The 19,497-nt window shown below is 35.3% G+C and overlaps 1 protein-coding gene across 3 annotated transcripts; it reads right to left on the bottom strand.

Moving 5' to 3' along the window:
- Positions 1-243: 243 nt before the first annotated feature.
- On the bottom strand, positions 244-18,551 carry LOC122030253 (protein unc-45 homolog A-like). 3 transcript variants are annotated; one of them, XR_006125368.1, is made up of 4 exons: positions 18,170-18,551; positions 17,588-17,776; positions 963-1,613; positions 244-903 (listed from the first exon to the last, which is right to left on the bottom strand). XR_006125368.1 is itself a non-coding variant. In XM_042589435.1 (3 exons), the coding sequence occupies exons 1-3, from the start codon at positions 18,344-18,346 to the stop codon at positions 1,155-1,157; spliced, it is 825 nt and encodes a 274-aa protein (XP_042445369.1). In that variant the 5' UTR covers positions 18,347-18,551; the 3' UTR covers positions 960-1,154. The 3 variants fall into 3 exon arrangements, 1 of the variants encoding a protein (XP_042445369.1); XR_006125369.1 differs by having other exon boundaries at positions 998-1,613; XM_042589435.1 differs by lacking the exon at positions 244-903 and having other exon boundaries at positions 960-1,613.
- Positions 18,552-19,497: the final 946 nt, after the last annotated feature.

The raw sequence follows: 19,497 nt of genomic DNA, 5'->3' as shown, positions 1-19,497 counted from the left end.
TCGTAATAAATGTCAATATGAGAGTGATTTTCCCAATATAGTGAGAACATATTTCTCATGATTCAGGCGCGTTTCACGAGTGTCTAATATGTATTCCCTCACTGATATATAATATCATTTACCGTTCTCCCAAAAAAAACACAAAAAAATAGAGCTATAAACCAAGATAACTTTTTTTCCTAAACAACTTGATTTTCAAAACAACACAATCATATTGTTATTACACTGTAATACGTTACCCTCTCAGGTAAATCCAATATTGATTACTTGGGTAAGGTGCAGTCTTCAAATTATGTTCTAGAAATACGAATTCAGCCAAATGGTAGATTCTGCTTGTTAATATGAACATAAATAAATAAATAGATAAATAAAAAACTACAAATACCGACACAAAAGGGTACTTTTATCTGAGGATGTTGGGTGATAGTCAAGACTACAAAGCGGCTAAGGGCTTCAGGCATTTTATCACGCTAGAAACATTAAGGATGATTAGCATTGATTATCCGAACAGCAGCTTTTACCTAGTGATGTAACATAGAAGAAGATAGGCACCCGGGATTTTCATCATAATATAATTTATCCTTTCTTCACTAGGGAGGGCAAGCAGATCTGCTGGTCGAAATATAACTGAGAGGAAATGTGAGACAGCAATAATCATCGTGCACATGAATCTCCCGGTGTTATAAACAAAGGAGAACAATGTCGCCCCATGCAATGATCACTGTTTAAAGGCAAAATCATCCGTGATTTACCTCTACAAATGACCATGGGACCGGTCTTGTGGGACGTCCAGGATCAGCATATGACCTTTTACCACCAAAAGGAGAACAATGGCAGCTGGTCGAACTGTTGTCAAATCAAAGAAATCTCCAAATGCTTGTTTCAAGAGATTAACGCAATGCCCTGCATTTTCAATAAAAATAAGTTCATGTCAATCAAACTTAAAAGGAAAATAAGTATACCTGAATCCCTTTGATTAACTAACGAATGCTACAACCTCTGTTGCAAATCCAGTTAGAAACATGTGCTCCAAACTAGGTACTTCCGGTATTCATGGGCCATATGGACATGCGACCGTCAATTACCAAACATTTCAAAAATTACAGATGAACTATCTTCCAGGCATCTTAACACAAGACATAATCAAAAACCGATCACTTTACAGGCCTCGCACCAACAGTTCTGACACGAAATCTATATTGAGGTTGCTGCTCCTCTGTGTCATCATCCTCATCCTCTTCACTCGATTCATCTTTGACCCGATCCCATCGTGAATAATCAAGACCTGAATGCCCTTTTGGTTTAGGAATTGCTTCCCAACCCTGAGGTTTAGGAGAAACACTAGCAGAGGCCTGCAATTTTGCAGGCTTATCTCTTCCATTCTCTCCTGAATGAGTTCTCCATTGTGTTGGCTGGCCTTCTGGCTTGGGAGAAACACTCGAAGAGGCATGGACTTTTGCAGGTTGAATTACAGGCACTTCAGAAAATTTCTGAGCAAGCTTAACCTTCCCATTATCTCCTGAATGAGATCTCCACTGTTTTTGTTGGTCATCTTCTTCGTCATTTTCATGGTATAATGCTTCTTCCTCAGATTCAGGAATTGGAGCTAATGACTAGTAGTAAAAAAACAAACAAATCTCAATACCCAAATGAATAAGATCTAATCAAGCAATTCTTGTTGATTAAGATTTTTCTCTTAAATAGGTACTGATGCAAAAATGCCAAGGAGAAAATCCTCTTAGATATTGACTATAAAATGATACGGAAAACATTGTGGTTGTAAGTACTAGATAAATGCTGCAGATGCTTTGTGAGACATTGCTTCGAGATATATAAAAGAAAATGATCTAAATATTCCAGTGACTTATGAGAAACAAAAATCCATAGGTTATAAGGATCAAGTAATCTATTTGCCCCATCATAATGTGGCTGAGACTAACAATGACCTGCTGATGCAGCCAGATGTAAGAGAGATATTCTTTTGTAGAATGAGATTTTCATGGAGAAAGAGGATGATAATATCCACAACCCACGAAAGGGATAGAAGTACTACAGGTATCACCACAAACATGAGCATGGCATACAGTTGACACATTGGAACTGAAGTGTTGCTAAGAAGGGGCATTTAATAAAATATCTGAGACTAAGGAAGGAGAATTAAGTAATCTTGCGCAGAAGTCATTGATAGGCCTGTGACAGGGGCAAGGGCAAAGTCCTACCTAAGGAGGAAGGTTTCATGTTTCTTAGTCCATGTAGTACAAGGATACAACTGGGATTTCATCTTCATCGGAATAGGTGTTTGCAGCATTAATCCAAAAAGATTAAGGCATTTTGGTTGCCAGAACTCAGGTTGCTAATTGCCTAGTTTGGAGAAAACCGGTGTCCATAGAGAGCTCTCTAGTAAATCACCATTTTGAAGATATATGGATGAGGAACACACTACTATGGCTGGGTTTATATGAATCACAATTCAAATGTGACTTTGGGATAATAGCTGTATGACAAAACCATAAAGGTGAATTTCTTGAATGTGTATTTAGTGTCTTCATACAATAAGATTCTTGGGAGGCTGACAAGATGTTTAGCTTCTTGGATGCTAATAATAACTGCAAATAAGCCACACGGTTCCTTCCAAACCATAAAAGATAATTTCTTGTTATAAAATCATGTATTTGGTCTTAAAGATGGAAGCACCACATAACAAGGACTAGTAATCAAATTCGCGGGCTTCTTGGGAATGTGGAAAGACATTGATGATATGGCGGTAAACTAAAGACTAGGATGTGGTGAATTGAAAGGGTATTTTTGAGATTCTCAAAAAGTCTCTCATGACGTTTGAATCTAACAAGCACACCATCAGAGTTTTTTTTTTTATGCTCTATCACAGGAGAGTAGATGTGAATCCTAAATCTATTCTGGAAATGAAGCCTCTAAGAAATAAAGATTGAAGTTGAGAGATTGACCAATCAAATGGCCACCTAGTATATTGTTATTGAGGTAGGTTGAAAAATATGTTCCTTCTATTTTTAGGTTTTAAAGGAAAATAATTAGAGAGGGGGAAAACTTCGGCAAAAGGCTTTTAAGAAATTGAAGTTCATGTTACACAATCTTATGTGACTAAACATGGCATGACATTATTTATGCAACTAACATTTCTACAAAGGTGAAATCCATCACCTTGGCAGACCCCACGACGGCCTCACATGAGGAAGTAAATTAGGTATCGACAGGCCACATGTGGGAGAGTATTTTCACGGCTTTGTCGAGATTCGCCCCTTACTCAATTCTACAAATATATCACACGGTTACCAGCTTGGCTATGCCCGGGGGCATTTATGCAGCTAACATTAGAGCAAAAAGTGATATCGCTCACCCCAATCGACCCAATATTGTCGGCTCAATTGCAAGATACAGGCAAAAAAAATCATAGGGATATTTTGCCCTAGGACCGTGGCCCTTTGCATAGGGGAGATCAGATACTCAACGAGGCATTTTACACCCGTTACAAATTGACCCCAAGACATACTGTAGCAAATACTCATGTAGGTACCAACTACGTTAACCTATGTTTACCGGCTCGACTACGTCTTGAGGGCATTTATGCAACTAACATGACATGACAATGGGGGGTGACTAATGTGAGTACATTTTATTTGAACCATCAATAAGAGATATTTTTATTGATTATAAACTTGAGTAATTTTAATTGGATTAAGAAGTTGATGCAAGAGGATCTGCAGATTTTTATTATTATTTTTTATCATTTTCACTTTTTTGGTACTTAAGGCATTGTTGTTGTTTTAGATACTTTTGGTAATTTCTATCTTTTATATTATTTTTGGATTTGAGTCTGCTTAGGAATTTTAGAATTATGAGTCTTTTTCCTTTTTATTAAAATTCCTTTCCTTTCCTTCCTTAGAAGTTAGGAAATTAGGGTCTATATGTTGGGATTTATTTCCTTTCTTTGGTATTAGGGTCTAGAGTCTATATAAATATATATTTAGCTTAATCCTCAGTTATTATATAAAATTTTTCCATTTATAGGAAATACCTAGAGGATAGCGGTTTTTCTCTTCTTGCCTTCTCCTCCAATCTCCCTTGTTTACGATAATCGCTATCCTGCCCGACGTCAATTGATAGCAAAAATGACAATGTTCGATTGAGGAAGTCGAGTATCAAATTCCATGGAAGGACGTCGTGGTCGTGGTCACGATCGCAACAACAGATAGGTTCTAATGGAGGAAGTCAAGTATCATGAAAGAAGATTGAGGATTGAGGATTTACAAGACAAGTTGCCGATTTAACCCAGAATGTGATGATTAAGATTTACAAAGGCAAGTCGTAAATTTATCCTAGCGTCTAGCGGAAATGGTGCGAATTCGTGAAGATCATGAGACACGTAGTCGAGAGGATTGACATAGAGACCTCAGACTTCGAGTTGATCTACCCGAATTTTCTATTACATCACATATAGAAAATTTTATTGATTGGATCAATAAAGTGAAGTGAATCTTCACCTATAAGCAAGTTCCGGATCGGATGAAGGTGAATCTAGTTGTCTTCGAGCTTAGAGGTTTAGCATCAACATGGTGGGAGCACTTGCCATGTTTACGGACTGACAAGGCAAGGCCAAGATCAAGGATTGGGTGAAGATGAAGAAAAAGATGGAAGATCACTTTCTCCTTTTGGTTACACAAATTCCGTTTGAGGAACAACTAGGTCTTGTCATGGAGAAAGATAGCTTTGACAGCCAAAAATACCTTGACGAAGAGGAACTTTATGGTAATGGCCCTAAGACTTTAATTGTTCATGAAGAATTTGATCCCAAAGATGTTGATGATCTTGGCACGCTGTAAATTGTTGCTGATTTTACTCATGTTGCTCCAACTGATGGGTTAAGGGAAGACATTTTTAGGTAGCATATATGAAGTTCCCGCTACAAGTTCCCAGACCCTTCACATTCAAGTTGTACAGAGAGATATTCTAGATGGATGCACTTGTGGTCAAAAGAAACTTACTACAGTTGATGAACAAATACAAAATCATATGGAGCCAATACATTCTAAAGCAGCTCAAGTTGGAGGTTTGAAATCCTACAATGTTTCACACGAGCTTCCACATCTCTTAACAGATCACGAATTGTCTGAAATATTTGTGACTCATAAAACATCTAATGACAATTCACATGGATCTGATTTGACTTATGCCAAAAATAACAATTTGTGTGCAGCTGAAGCTCAGCCCTCAAGTTGTTTGAGTGCAGAACATGAAGAAGTCAGATTTCATAAGTGGTGAGTTTGTTGAAGCAGAAGAGAAGAGGTTTGTGGCTTTCTGATCCTGATGTTTGGAAGATTATTGAGAAGGAAAGTGTATTGATTTCAGCAGCAGGGAATTCAGTTATCATTCAACGGAAGGCATCACCAGGTCATAATATTGATTCTCTAAATGCACACAGCCTTCCTCAAGGACAAAAGGCATTCAGCTCCAAGGAAATCAACAAATTGAGACCAGATAGGTTAGGTGAAGGATCTTTTTTCAAGAGGAAGTTCAAGGTTACCATGAGCGTCGAGGTCGTTGAGGGCTTGCCCCCTATCCTCCTGGGAGCAGGTGCAAAAGCAGTGATTGAGTTTGAGTGGAGGCGGCAGCTGCCTGTGGTTGTTGGCGTGCTCTCCTTCCTCATGGGAAGGAAGAGGACGGAAAGAGGAATCACATCAAGAAGGATGGTGGAGGTGGGATTAGAGTTTGCTGCCGCTTGTTGGGGTGACGATGATGAGGCGAGCCGGTTCGAGAAAGTGTGCCAATTTCGTGAATCCGATCTGGTAGTTGTGCCGATCGACGGGTTCGATTCTAGTATAGCATGGAATGTCTCCTTTTCTGTCCTATATGGAAATAGTGGTGATGGAGTTAAGGCCAAGGAACTTGAAAGAATTGGAGCAGCAATGGCAAACCTAGTAGAATGGATTAGGGAATCCCTATCCCATTGAACATTTGAAAGGGCAGAAGGGAACAAGGAACTGAAGAAGCAACTTCTCCTCATCTTAAAAACGGACAGCTTGTCAAGCTATGGGATGCTTTATGTTGCTGTCAGTTTCATAGAGGTAAGTCCTGGCAGCGTAACATGGAGCGCATCAGTCAATGCAGAAAAAACAAAAATTGAACGAATGGACAGACAGATTGAGAGATCCAGCTCTGACTGAGGAAATACAGATGATGATGATATATGGCAGTCGAGAGTAATCGGAATCACACTTCTAGCAGCAGCGGAAGATCAAGTCCAGAGTCAGAACCAACTTCAAAGGGATGGTTCAACTGGCATAAGAAGAGTAAAAGTAGTGTTTCATATAGGGACCTTGAGGGAGAAAACAGAAGAACTTCCTTATCTCAAGAACTATTTTTCTCTGATAAAGCATCGTCGAAGTTGTTGATCCCATTGGTAGATGGACAAGTGAAGAGTTTATGAGCAGGGACAAACAAACAACACTCAAAGCTCAAACATTCTTTGCTTCCAACGATCAGTGAGATCCAACTGCTGGAGGAGAGAGTGCTTGCACAGCAATCGTCACAGTGATTGCAAGTGCCCTCCACAAAAACGAACTGAATACTCCAACAAGATCAGAGCTTGATGCACTTATTAGAGAAGGTTCATTGGAGTGGCAAAAGTTATGCAACAACAAGTCGTACATTGAATACTCTCCGGACAAGCACTTCGATCTCGAGACCAATATTGGAAGCAAAAACAAGGCCGATATCCATTTTGCATGACAGTTTCAAATCTTTGCATGGCTTAATGTCATTCAAAGACAATTGGGCTGAGATAGGAAATGACATCGAAAGAGATAGTAAGGTTTCAAATCTATGTTGTGAGTTGGAACGATCACTTCATCCTCAAGTTGGAAACAATTGCATATTATATCATGGACACACTGGGAGAGAGACTACATGAAGGATGTCAGCAAGCTTATATTTTAAGATTCGACGATACCATAGAGATGTATCGGTGCAGTGAAGAAAACAAGGGGACTGAAGACAATGAAGATATAATCTGTAGAGGGAGAGACTGTTGCAAAGAGTGCATAAATAGATTCTTAGCTGCTATACCATTGCAGGAGAGTTGGAATGGGAAGCCTAAGGGATCATGCCATTGTCATATGTTAAACCACAATCTATTTCATTGAAGTGTGAAGATGGTCAAACTCCATTTGCTGCACTGATAAAACTTGAAGACGACTATGATAAGGATGATAATAAACTAGACTTGTTCCTGGATATGAATTACGTTTGCCATACTTTAGTGACAGCTCTTCCAGCATGGAAATTTGTTGGGGATGAAGGCGATGACTATGAAGATGATCCTCATGAAATTCCCAACAAGAAAGGTGATCACATAGATAATCCAGATAACAAAGAGGTGAAAGTCCAACAGCAGCAGCTAGTAGATTTTATTAATTTGGTGGCAGATGATCTCCCTCCTGGACTACCACCCGACACTACTCTAAACTCGAGGACAAGTCCATTCAACTCGGGATGACTTATATAGAAGGATCCGTAGATTTTTAGTATTATTTTTAATAATTTTCACTTTTTTGGCATTTAAGTTATTTTTGGTGTTTTAAGTATTTTTGGTAATTTATATCTTTTATATGTATTTTTGGATTTGAGTTCATTTAGAAATTTTAGAATTATGAGTCTTTTTCTTTTTTATTAGGATTCTTTTCCTTTCTTTACAAATTAGGAAATTGGGATTCCTTTCTTAGGTATTAGGGTTAAATTCTATATAAACATATGTTTAGTTGTAAGAAGAATTAATCGTCAGTTATTATACAAAATTTTTCCTTTTATTTAAAATACCTAGAGAACTCCGCCCATGATGACCGGTCATGGTCGGTCCCAAGCCCGGATAAAGGAGGAGGGTTGCGTTAAGTTGCCAGCCAGCGTCAAACTATGGCCAATATTCAATGAATGAATCCATTAAACTATTGTGCTAATGCTAGGTTGTTCCCTGGAAGGAATGCGTTGCAGGATCCGACTGTAACGTCTCGGCAAGGACCGCTACATCTCCAGAACTCGGCTGTAGTGATAAATATGCAAGAGTTCGCGTTACAGGGTCCGACTGTAACGTCTCAGCAAGGACCGCTACATCTCCATGAGAACTTGGGTGTAGTGTTAAATAGACAAATGTTCTCACACCATAGGTTAGATAAGAACAAATATGATAGGAAAACTAATAATCTAAGATTTGGAACATGAAATATAGAAACTCTCACTGGTAAATCAATGGAGGTAGTAGATATGATGATTAGGAGAAAAATTAGTATTTTGTGTGTACAAGAGACAAAACGGATAGGCGAGAAGGCAAAGATGATAGAGAACTCGGGTTTTAAGTTATGGTACACTGGAAAGAGTAAAGCAAGAAATGGAGTGGGTATCATTGTAGATAATTTGTTAAAGGATGAAGTTGTAGGAGTAGTTAGAAAAGGGGATAAAATTATAACCCTTAAGATAATAGTGGCGAAAGAAACTATGAACATAATTAGCGTATATGTACCACAAGTAGGAATAGATGAAGCTACCAAATCAAGGTTTTGGGAGGACTTAGATGAAATATTACAAAATATTCCACCAAATGAAATGATTTTAATAGGAGGTGATCTAAATGGACATGTCGGAGTGAAAAATGAGGAATATGAGAGAGTACATGGGAGTTATGGATTTGGAACGAGGAATGAGGAAGGGAAAACTATATTAGAGTTTGCGATAGCATATGACCTTATATTAGCTAATACGTTTTTTAAGAAAAGAGAAAAACACTTAGTCACATTCAAAAGTGGGAATAATAAATCGCAAATTGACTTTCTTATGGTTAGGAAGAAGGATAGAAAGATTTGTAAAGATTGCAAAGTCATCCCTGGAGAAAGCTTAACTATCCAACATAGGGTAGTAGTGTTGGATATACGCCTCAAACATAGTATCAATAGAAAGAAAATATATACAATTCCTAGAATTAAGTGGTGGAAGTTAAAGGATGGAAAACAAAATATATTTAAGGAGAAGGTAGAAGTACAAGCATTAGGTAAAATATACGATGACTCTAATATAACATGGGATAAGATGGTATCATAGTTGAAAATAGTAGCTAAGAGTGTACTCGGTGAGTCAAAGGGACATGCACCACTAAGTAAAGAATCTTGGTGGTGGAATGAGAAAGTACAAGAGAAAGTGAAGGAAAAACGAATAACTTATAAGGAATTATATATTTGTAAAAACGAAGAAAACTTAAAAAAATATACAATAGTCAAGAAAGAAGCTAAAAAAGTAGTGAGTGAAGCAAAAAATGAAACTTTTGAATGGTTATATCGAAAATTAGATACAAAAGAAGGGGAAAGAAACATTTATAAAATAGCTAAAGTAAGAGAAAGGAAAACAAGAGATCTTAGCCAAATAAAATGTATTAAAGATGAATGTAATAGGGTATTAGTAAATGATGGAGAAATAAAAGAGCGGTAGAAGAGGTTTAGCCAAATAAAATGTATTAAAGATGAATGTAATAGGGTATTAGTAAATGATGGAGAAATAAAAGAGCGGTGAAAGAGGTATTTTCATCAACTTTTTAATGAAGGTTTAGGTGACCAACTTAACTTAGGTAATTTAATTAAGTCAAATGAGCATAGAAATTTTAATTTTTATCGTAGAATTCAAACATCAGAAGTAAAACAAACTTTAAATGAGATGCACAATGGAAAAGCCGTTGGACCAGATGATATTCCAATAGAGGTATGGAAGTGCTTAGGGAAACAAGGTATTGAATGGCTTACAAAATTATTTAACATGATATTGAAAACGAAAAGAATACCTAATCAATGGAAGATAAGTACTCTAGTTCCCTTATATAAGAACAAGGGAGACATACAAAATTGTGCAAACTATAGGGGTATTAAACTAATGAGTCATACTATAAAACTTTGGGAAAAAGTAATAGAAAAAAGATTAAGGAAGAAAACCACAGTTACAGAAAATCAATTTGGGTTCATGCCTGGAAGGTCGACAATAGAAGTTATACATCTCCTTCGACAATTAATTGAAAAATATCGGGAGCAAAAACAAGATTACACATGGTATTCATTGACTTAGAAAAAGCTTATGATAGAGTCCCAAGAGAAATTATATGGAGAATTTTAGAAAAGAGAGGTGTTAGCGTAACATATATTGAACTAATTAAGGATATGTATGAGGATGTAACGACCAGAGTAAAGACTTCAGGCGGAGTAACTGAAGCATTTCCAATAAAGATAGGGTTACATCAAGGATCAGCCCTAAGTCCCTATCTTTTTACACTAATTATGGACGAACTCACTGCGCACATTCAAGATACAATACCGTGGTGCATGTTGTTTGCAGATGATATTATTTTGGTAGATGAGACACGTGAAAAAGTAAATGCTAAGCTAGAATCTTGGAGGAAAACACTATAAGGGAAAGGTTTTAAGCTTAGTAGATTAAAGACAGAATATATGGAATTTAAGTTTAGCAATATTAGAAGTAATGAAATAATTGTTAAGATAGGAGAGGACGAGTTGTCCAGAACCGAGAGATTTAAATATTTAGGATCATTTTTACAAAATGATGGAGGGATTGAGAGAGACGTCTTACATAGAATACAAGCAGGATGAGTGAAATAAAGGGGAGCGTCAGGTGTTTTATGTGACCGTAAAGTACCTCTTAAACTTAAAGATAAGTTCTATAAAACCGTTGTTAGACCTGCTATGTTATATGGAGATGAATGTTGGGCTATGACTCGAGCACATGAGCATAAGATGAGAGTTGCAGAGATGAGGATATTAAGATGGATGTGTGGATATACGAAGATGGACAAAATAAGGAATGAGAGCATTAGAGAGAAAGTCGGAGTTGCATCTATTGAGGACAAACTCCGAGAGGCACGTTTAAAATGGTACGGACATGTACTTAGACGACCAATAAATGCTCCAGTTAGGCGATGTGAAACTATGATAAACATGCATATCAAACGAGGAAGAGGAAGACCAAAAAAGACTTGGTTAGCAACAATAAAACAAGATAAAATTTATTTAAATATAGATGATGATATAATAGAAGATAGAGCTCAATGGCGTAAAAGGATTCATACAGCCGACTCCACCTAGTGGAAAAAGGCTTGGTTGTTGTTGTTGTATTGAAAATACCTAGAGGACGGTTGTACTTCTCTTCTTATCTTCTCCTTCAATCTCCTTTCTCGTTAGCCCGTAAGATAATCGCTATCATGCCCAATGTCAAAGGTGCAATCTTATTATTTTAATAGAATGAAATGAAATCAAAAATTATTTTAATTAGTCAAGAGCAAACTAGGTTGAAATTAATCTATTGAATCTTCATGTAATTGGGTCTGATCAAGTCCGCTCGAATATAAACTCACATAAATTAGAAAAGTTATAATTTATTGGAACTAATAGTGTGAAAATAAAATTTGTTGAACCAATATTGCCACTTTGAGACTTATGGTAAGTAATTATCAAATCTTTTTCTAAAAAATATTACAATTATAAAAACTAATCAGAATTTGGTTATGGCATGATTTAATTAACCCGACGATTTATGGTGAAATTATAATTATTCTATATTATTATTTAGAATAATTATGACTAATCCATAATAGAGTATGCTCACACACACACAAAAAAAAAATCACTATAAAATTTTAAGAGAAAACTAAAGAGGGCTTGGAGGTCTAGTGTTAAAAAGAATTAAAGCACTTTAAAGATGATCTTTATTTCTTAAATTATTCGATTCGTGCTAAATACATAAAATAATCAAGATCCTCTTATGAGATGTTTGAATTATAAAAAATCAATTGTTGTAATTGAACTATCTAATCTGGCCCAATATAATGATACGAGAGCTAGGTTTTGATATTGGTTAAGTCTTTCAAATAATTTATGCATGCATTAATTAATAGCAATGTTAGGAATATGTTACTATAGTGTGGTTGAATTATTTGGTTTTATGAACAATATATTAAGCTAGAATTTTTATGATGCAATCATATTTTATTTTTCAAGTCTATAACCAATGGGGTGGAGTACTATTCCATAATGCCCCCTAATTAATTTCAAGTTTATTAGGAAATAGTTGCATATATATTTTGCATGTAAATAAAATATAAGGGTCAGATCGATTACATTTTAAAAAATCAGAGTGAAGTGCAATTATGCCACAACCTTAAAAACCAAAGTGCATCTTCTTCAAGAATCACAAACAAACTCAAAACAACCACTACAAAAATAGATCCAAATTGCAAATACCAATCACAACCACATCACCCTCCCCTTGGGCAATGCCCCAAGGGTCTCCCTGTGCGCCTAATCGATGGCGATGGAGGGGAGGGCAAATGATGGTGGTCCCGTTGAAACATGTGAATGGGAACTGAATAATTGGAACTCTTTATGGCTCAATTGAATCTTTACTTGTAATTCTACGTATAAGATGGGGTATAAATTCATCCTTGTTTTAATAATTGGTGAACTACATGTCATTTATATAAGATTCCAAGTAGATTGCATATATTTTGTCTAGGAACTATACGTGCAGTCATGCATGCTTTTAATATTTATTTTCTTTTTGATTTTAATTAGTTTAGAAAATGCCTAGTACGAGAGTTAAAACGGTTAAAATAGGATTAATGATTGAATTATTTTAAGAGTTAAAATAGTTAACATACTATTAATCAAGGAAAATCCCATAGACTAATTAAAATATGAAATGAAGGAGGGTGCACTATTTTAGTGAGCCCAAGGCCTTCTCTTTAGCACAACAATAAATACAACAACCAAGTCTTATCCCACTAAGTGGGATCGGTGATATGAATCCTTTTACGTCATTGAGCTTTATCTCTTACTATATCATCATCTATATTTAAATAAATTTTATCTTGTTTTATTATTGCTAACCAAATCTTTTTCGGTCTTCCTCTGCCTCATTTGATGTGCGTATTTATCATAATTTCACATTAACTAACCAGAGCATTTATTGGGCATCTAAGTACATGTTTGTTCTATCTTACACATCTCTCGGAGTTTTCTCTCAATATATACAACTCCGACTTTCTCTCTAATGCTCTCATTTATTATTCGGTCCATCCTCATATGTCCATACATCTACCTTAATATCCTCATCTCTGCAACTCTCATCTTCTGCTCATGTACTAGAGCCATAGTTTAACATTCAATGTCATATAACATAGCAGGTCTACCCATCGTCTTGTAAAACTTTCCTTTACATTTAGAGGTTCTTTACGATCATATAAAACACCTGACGCCCTCCTCTATTCAGTCATTCTGTTTGTATTCTATGTACTCTCAATCCTTCCATTGTTTTACAAAAATGATCCTAAATACTTAAAACTCTCAGTTCTAAGCAACTCGTAATCTCCTATCTTCACAATTGTTTGATTTCGTTTAATATTGCTAAACATAAATTTCATATATTCTGTCTTTACTCTATTAAGCCTAAAACATTTCACTTCTAGTGTTTTCCGCTAAGATTCTAGTTTAGCATTACTCTTTCACGTGTCTCATCTACCAAAACAATATTATCTGCAAACAATATGCACCAGTGAGTTTGTCCATGATTAGTATAAAAAGATAAGGACGTAAATATGATCCTTGATGTTACTCTATCTTTATTAAAAATGCTTCAGTTAATCCGTCTGAAGTCTTCACTCTAATCGTTACATCCTCATACATATTGTTAATTAATTCAATATATGCTATACTAACACTTCTTATTTTTAGAATTCTCCATATAATTTCTCTTTGGACTCTATCATAAATTTTTTCTAAGTCAATGAATATCATATATAGATCTTATTTTTGCTTCCGATACTTTTCAATTAGTTGCTTAAGAAGATATATAGAGCTTCTATTGTTGACCTTCCAAGCATGAACCCAAATTGATTTTTGATCACCGTGATCTCCTTAATCTTTTTTCTTTTACTCTTTTCCAAAGTATGACTCATTAATTTAATACCTTATAATTTACACAATTTTGTTTGTCTCCTTTATTCTTATATAAGGGAACTATAGTACTTACTTTCCAATAATAAGACATTATTTTTGTTTTCGATATAATGTTAAATAATTTTATAAATCATTCAATACTTTATTTCACGGCACTTTCATACTTTTATCGGAATATTATTTGGTCTAAGACTTTTCCATTTTGCATCTCATTTAAAGCTTGTTCTACTTCTGAAATTTGAATTCTACGATAAAAATTTAAATTTCTATACTTATTTGACCTACTTAAATTACCTAAATTAAGTTGATCACCTAAATCTTCGTTAAAAAGTTGATGGAAATAACTCTTCCACCGCTCTTTTATTTCTCCATCATTTACTAATACTCTATTGCATTCATCTTTAATACATCTTGTTTGGATAAGATATCTTGTCTTTCTCTTTCTCAGTTTAGCTATTCTCTAAATGTCTCTTTCCCCTTCTTTTGTATCTAATTTTCGATGTAACATTCAAAAGTTTCATTATTTACTTCATTCACTGCTTTCTTAGCATCTTTTTTTTGCTATTGTATATTTTTTTAAGTTTTCATCGGTCTTATAAATATATAATTCCTTATAAGATATTCGTTTTTCCTTCACTTTCTCCTGTATTTTCTTATTCCAACACCAAGATTCCTTATTTGGTAGTGCATGCCCCTTTCTCACCAAGTACATTCTTCGCTACTATTTTCAATTTTGATACCATCTTATCCCATGTCGTATTAGAGTCGTCATATATTTCACCTAATACTTGTACTTCTACCTTCTCCTTAAATATGTTTTGCTTCCCATCGTTTAACTTTCATTACTTAATTCTAGGAGTCATGTATATTTTCCTTCTATTCTATTGATACTATAATTAAGGCGTATATCCAACACTACTAACCTATGTGGGTAGTTAAGCTTTCTCCGGAGATAACCTTGCAATCTTTACAAATCTTTCTATCCCTCTTCTTGACCATAAGAAAGTCAATTTGCGATTTATTATTCTCACTTTTGAAAGTATTATGTTCTTTTTTTTCTTAAAAAATATATTAGCTAGTATAAAGTCAATGCTATTGCAAAATCCAATATATTTTTTCCTTCTTCATTTTTTATTCCAAACCCATAATCTCCATGCACACTCATATTCTTCATTTAACACTCCGACATTCCTATTTAAATCGTCTTCTATTAAAATCATTTCATTTGGCGGAAAGTTTTGTAATATTTCATCTAGGTCATCCCAAAACCTTAATTTGGTAACTTGATATAATCCTACTTGAGGTGCATAAATGCTAATTATGTGTATAATTTCTTTCGCCACTACAAAGCTATAATTCTATCCCCTTTCTACTTATACAATTTCATCGTTTAACGAATTATCTACAAAAATACCCACTCCATTTCTTGTTTTACTCTTTTTTGTATATCATAACTTAAAACGCAAGTTTTCTATTATCTTTGCCTTCTCGACTATCCATTTTATCTCTTGTACATACAAAATACTAATTTTTCTTCTAATATCTACAACCTCTATTGCTTTATCAATGAGGGTTCCTATGTTTATGTTCCAAATATAAGACTATTAGTTTTTCTATAATTTTTGTTCTTATCCAACCTATGGAATGAAAACTCTTACCTATTTAACACTATATCCAAGTTCTCATAAAGATGTAGCAGTTCTTACCGATACATAACAATCAAACCTTGCAACGCTAACTCTTGCATATTTAAAACTACACCGGAGTTCTGAAGATGTAACAGTCCTTGCTACAGTCGCATCCTGCAACGTGTTCCTTCCGTGGAACAACCTAGCATTAACACAACAATTAATGGATAATGAACATTTGCCCTAGTTTAACATTGGCTAACAACCTAACACAACCCTCCTTTATCCGGGCTTGGGATTGACCATAACTGGTTCGTCATGGGTGGAATTTTTAGCACATTAGTAAAAATGTGTATGTCCCATACCAATTTAATTGATTACTCTATAAGAAAATTTTCACTGTTTTGGCTACTAAAATGGGTTTATCATGGTGACAAATTTTAAGTATTAATCACTTGGGTTTGCCAAGATGAATAAGTTCAATGATAAAAATTGGATTTATATAATTCAAACATCTCAAACCAGGATCTTTGTTATTCTATATATTTAACACGAATTGAATAATTCAACATGCAAATAAAGAGAGATTATGCTCAAAGCATGCTTCAATGATATTTTTAATACTGGACCTATGCTCCAGATGTCCAAACCTTCTTCAGTGTCCTCTCAAAACTCAATTCTATAATGTTTGTCACACTCTATTATGGACTAGTTTTAATTATTCCGGATAACAATATGGAATAAATATTATCTTAACATAAATTGTTAGACTAATCAACTCATACAATATTTTGATTAACTTTTAAAATTGAAACTTTCCTTTAGTAAAAATTCGATAAGAATCAAGCGTCTTGTAGCATGTACAATATGCATAATAATATGAGTGCAATAAATTTTATTTTACCACCACAGTTCTGATAAATTATCTCTTATAATTTATTTGAGTTTTTATTCAAGCCACCAAAGGTACCTATCAGACCCAATTAAATTAAGCTCCAATAATTTCAACCTAGTCAACTTTTGCTTAGTCAAAATATTTTATTAATCTCATTCTATTCTAAAAGAACGAGATTACACTTTTAAATTGAACTTTTAAAACTTATAATCAAAATATATATATATATATATATGCTCCAATTGATCAATCTAACACATTTACCCACCAACATACTACATTAGGGAAGCTTAACACATGTCAAGGCAGCAAAGGATAAGTGAGAGGGCAAAGTAATCCATGGACATTAGACCAATGGTCCGGAGACACATGGACAACTAACATAGTATTAAAGAGAAAATTGTTTAGGAGATCTAATTCAATAATAGCTAGGGAAATGTAAAGGACTAACTCATCTTGGTCTATCTCAGCATTTGAATCTAGTTTGGATATGTAGTGATCACATGATCGAATAAGACAAGGAACTATCAGTTCAAATGAGCCTTGGGAAGGATACAATAGTTCGGTCAAGATACAAATAATTCATACAAACTGTAGTAACGAGTAGAGTTTGATTTCTAAATGAACCACAGCTAGGTCTGCATCTAGACAACAGCAGACGGATCTGATTATTCAAATATAAACAGACTATATCACCAAATAGGTTCCCTAAACGACAGAATGGATTTCTCACTTGCATTTGAATTTCCTAAACATTATGTTTTAAGCCTGCAATGTATGAAGAGTAATTTGAATTAATTAGGAAGATATAAGAGGTAGAAGGAGATAAAAGAAAATCTAATCTAATGTAATTAAAAGAAACCTAAGATATTTGAATTTACCAGTGATATAGTGATAAATAAAGTTCATTGAGCAATAAGATGCAAGTCACCCAAGTAGATGTGGCATGTATGCAGTGATAACAGAGGAACCCTCTCGAAGAGAGAAGACTAGTTGCTGAAACATCATAATCAGGAATATGAAGCAAAGAAGCCTACCAGTTGTGTTTTCAACCTGGCCTGCAAATTTTGGTACACCTCTGATGACGGGTTCAACTCCATCAGTTGATTGACATCGAAGAGTGCTGATTGGTAATCTTTGAGGGTCACTAATGTTTGTGCACGTAACATTAAAGCTCCTGTGTGTTGATGATCCAACTCAAGAACAGATGTACATTCTTCCGCAGCCTAAGAACATTGTCAATTCTAATGAGTTTACCAGTAATGACACAACAACCTAGCGAATGGAATAATAACTACTTCAATGTCTTATAATTCTTCGAGCAAAAGCTGTACTTTTCTGTCATGCAACTTCCCAGTGTTTATATTTGCAAAAATAAAATAAAAGAAAAGAAAAAATAATATATATATATATAGCAGTCATTTAAGCGTCCAATAAAATCAACATCGTCTTAACATGACGGTATCTCCCATCAAGCCACAAATTCACCTTTTTCCAAATCACTGATCGAAGTAAATAGCAATCCGTTAAGTCAAACAAAAATATGAATAAAAAAAGCCGAAAGAGATGAGCAGAAAATTGAATCAAACGAAAAAAGAGATGGAAGGATACGAGGAAACCTTCTTGAATTCATGCAGCTTGAGGTAGCAGGCGGCTCGGTTGCTGTGGAGAGCGATCTTCTGGGCCTTGCTCTTAGCCATCGCCAAGGCTTCAGTGTAGAGACCAAGCGCCTGCTCGTGCCGCCCCTCGCGATACATCTGATGGGCCGTGTCGATTTTGCTCATCGCCGCCGCCATATATCAACCCAACACGTTAGTCAAATCCAACGCCGAACGAAGATACAACTGGAACTAATTGAGATCGGCTGAAGACGAGACTCGATCCAATCGGCAGCCGAAGATCGAAGGAATGACCATTCGGCCTGAAGACGAGACTCGTAGCAATCGGTAGCCGAAGATCGAAGGAATTGGGAACGTCCCGTTCTCTTAAAGGAAAGCCGATATAATTGAAGTAAATGACGGTGGCAATGACATATCATTATAAACCGATGTACGGGTGGAAGAATGTCCAAAATCTATGCTGATTGAGTTATAAAGTTTGGATTCGAATAAAATTGTGATAAATATTTTTTTTATATATTAATTATTATTCTAAAAGTTAATATCCATTGATGATTTATTTTTTCTGTATTAATTTTAAGATGAATTGACAGAGTGTTGGAAATGAATGTATTCATTTTTTATCATCTTGTTAAGTTATAAGCTTGATTGATGTTTTCAAACCACACTAGTATATTTGTGTATTAAACGAAATTTTAGGCTACGACTTATGATCTAGTCCGAATCCACAGATAGACTCCCTCTTCTCAGGAGGTCGAATGTACGTCTATTTTTTTAGATCGACTTTTGTGGTCGACTTTTGTCGAGTTGGCTTTTGTTGGGTTAGCGCTTATTGAATTTATCTACTATTGGGTCAGTAATTGTCAGGTCAGCGAGCATAGTGATCATCAAGTCGGCTCCCATCGGGCAAGGCAAGAGGCTACATAATGACGCTAGCGAAGACCTCTGGTACTAGCAACTAAAAAGATTAAGAACAGGTTTACTGAATTCAGATTCAGAGAAAAGATGTTAGAGACAAAAGAAAGATAGTGAAATGAAAAACAACAATATGATCTCACCTCCCGTCTCCTACTGTCACCATTATCTTATATAGGGATTGAATAAGTGTGCAACTCTAAAGGGTGCACCTCCATAACTGTCACTCCCCTTCCTTTATAATTGTCACACCTCTTCCTTCAATTAATGTCATTCCAACACTTATTGTAGCGTACACCATTATTACAGACGCTTTTCTCTATAATTGATGTCTTCTCTGTAACTAACACCTTTTATGTAACTACATTATTGCATCTGAGCTCAAGGCGAAGCATAGGTTGAACCCAGTCATA

Source organism: Zingiber officinale, chromosome 10B (assembly GCF_018446385.1).
Source record: "Zingiber officinale cultivar Zhangliang chromosome 10B, Zo_v1.1, whole genome shotgun sequence".
Lineage (NCBI taxonomy): Eukaryota > Viridiplantae > Streptophyta > Magnoliopsida > Zingiberales > Zingiberaceae > Zingiber > Zingiber officinale.
The sequence above is the reverse complement of the archived record's forward strand: the minus strand, read 5'-3'. Positions and strand labels throughout refer to the sequence as shown.

What these genes read in the sequence shown, in the direction of transcription:
- LOC122030253 (XM_042589435.1), bottom strand. Translation starts at nt 18,346, where the DNA reads ATGGCGGCGGCGATGAGCAAAATCGACACGGCCCATCAGATGTATCGC. An exon ending in AGCTGCATGAATTCAAGAAG is followed by an intron (nt 17,777 to 18,169) that starts GTTTCCTCGTAT and finishes CAATGTTCTTAG; the next exon opens with GCTGCGGAAGAATGTACATC. An exon ending in CCAGGTTGAAAACACAACTG is followed by an intron (nt 1,614 to 17,587) that starts GTAGGCTTCTTT and finishes TTTTACTACTAG; the next exon opens with TCATTAGCTCCAATTCCTGA.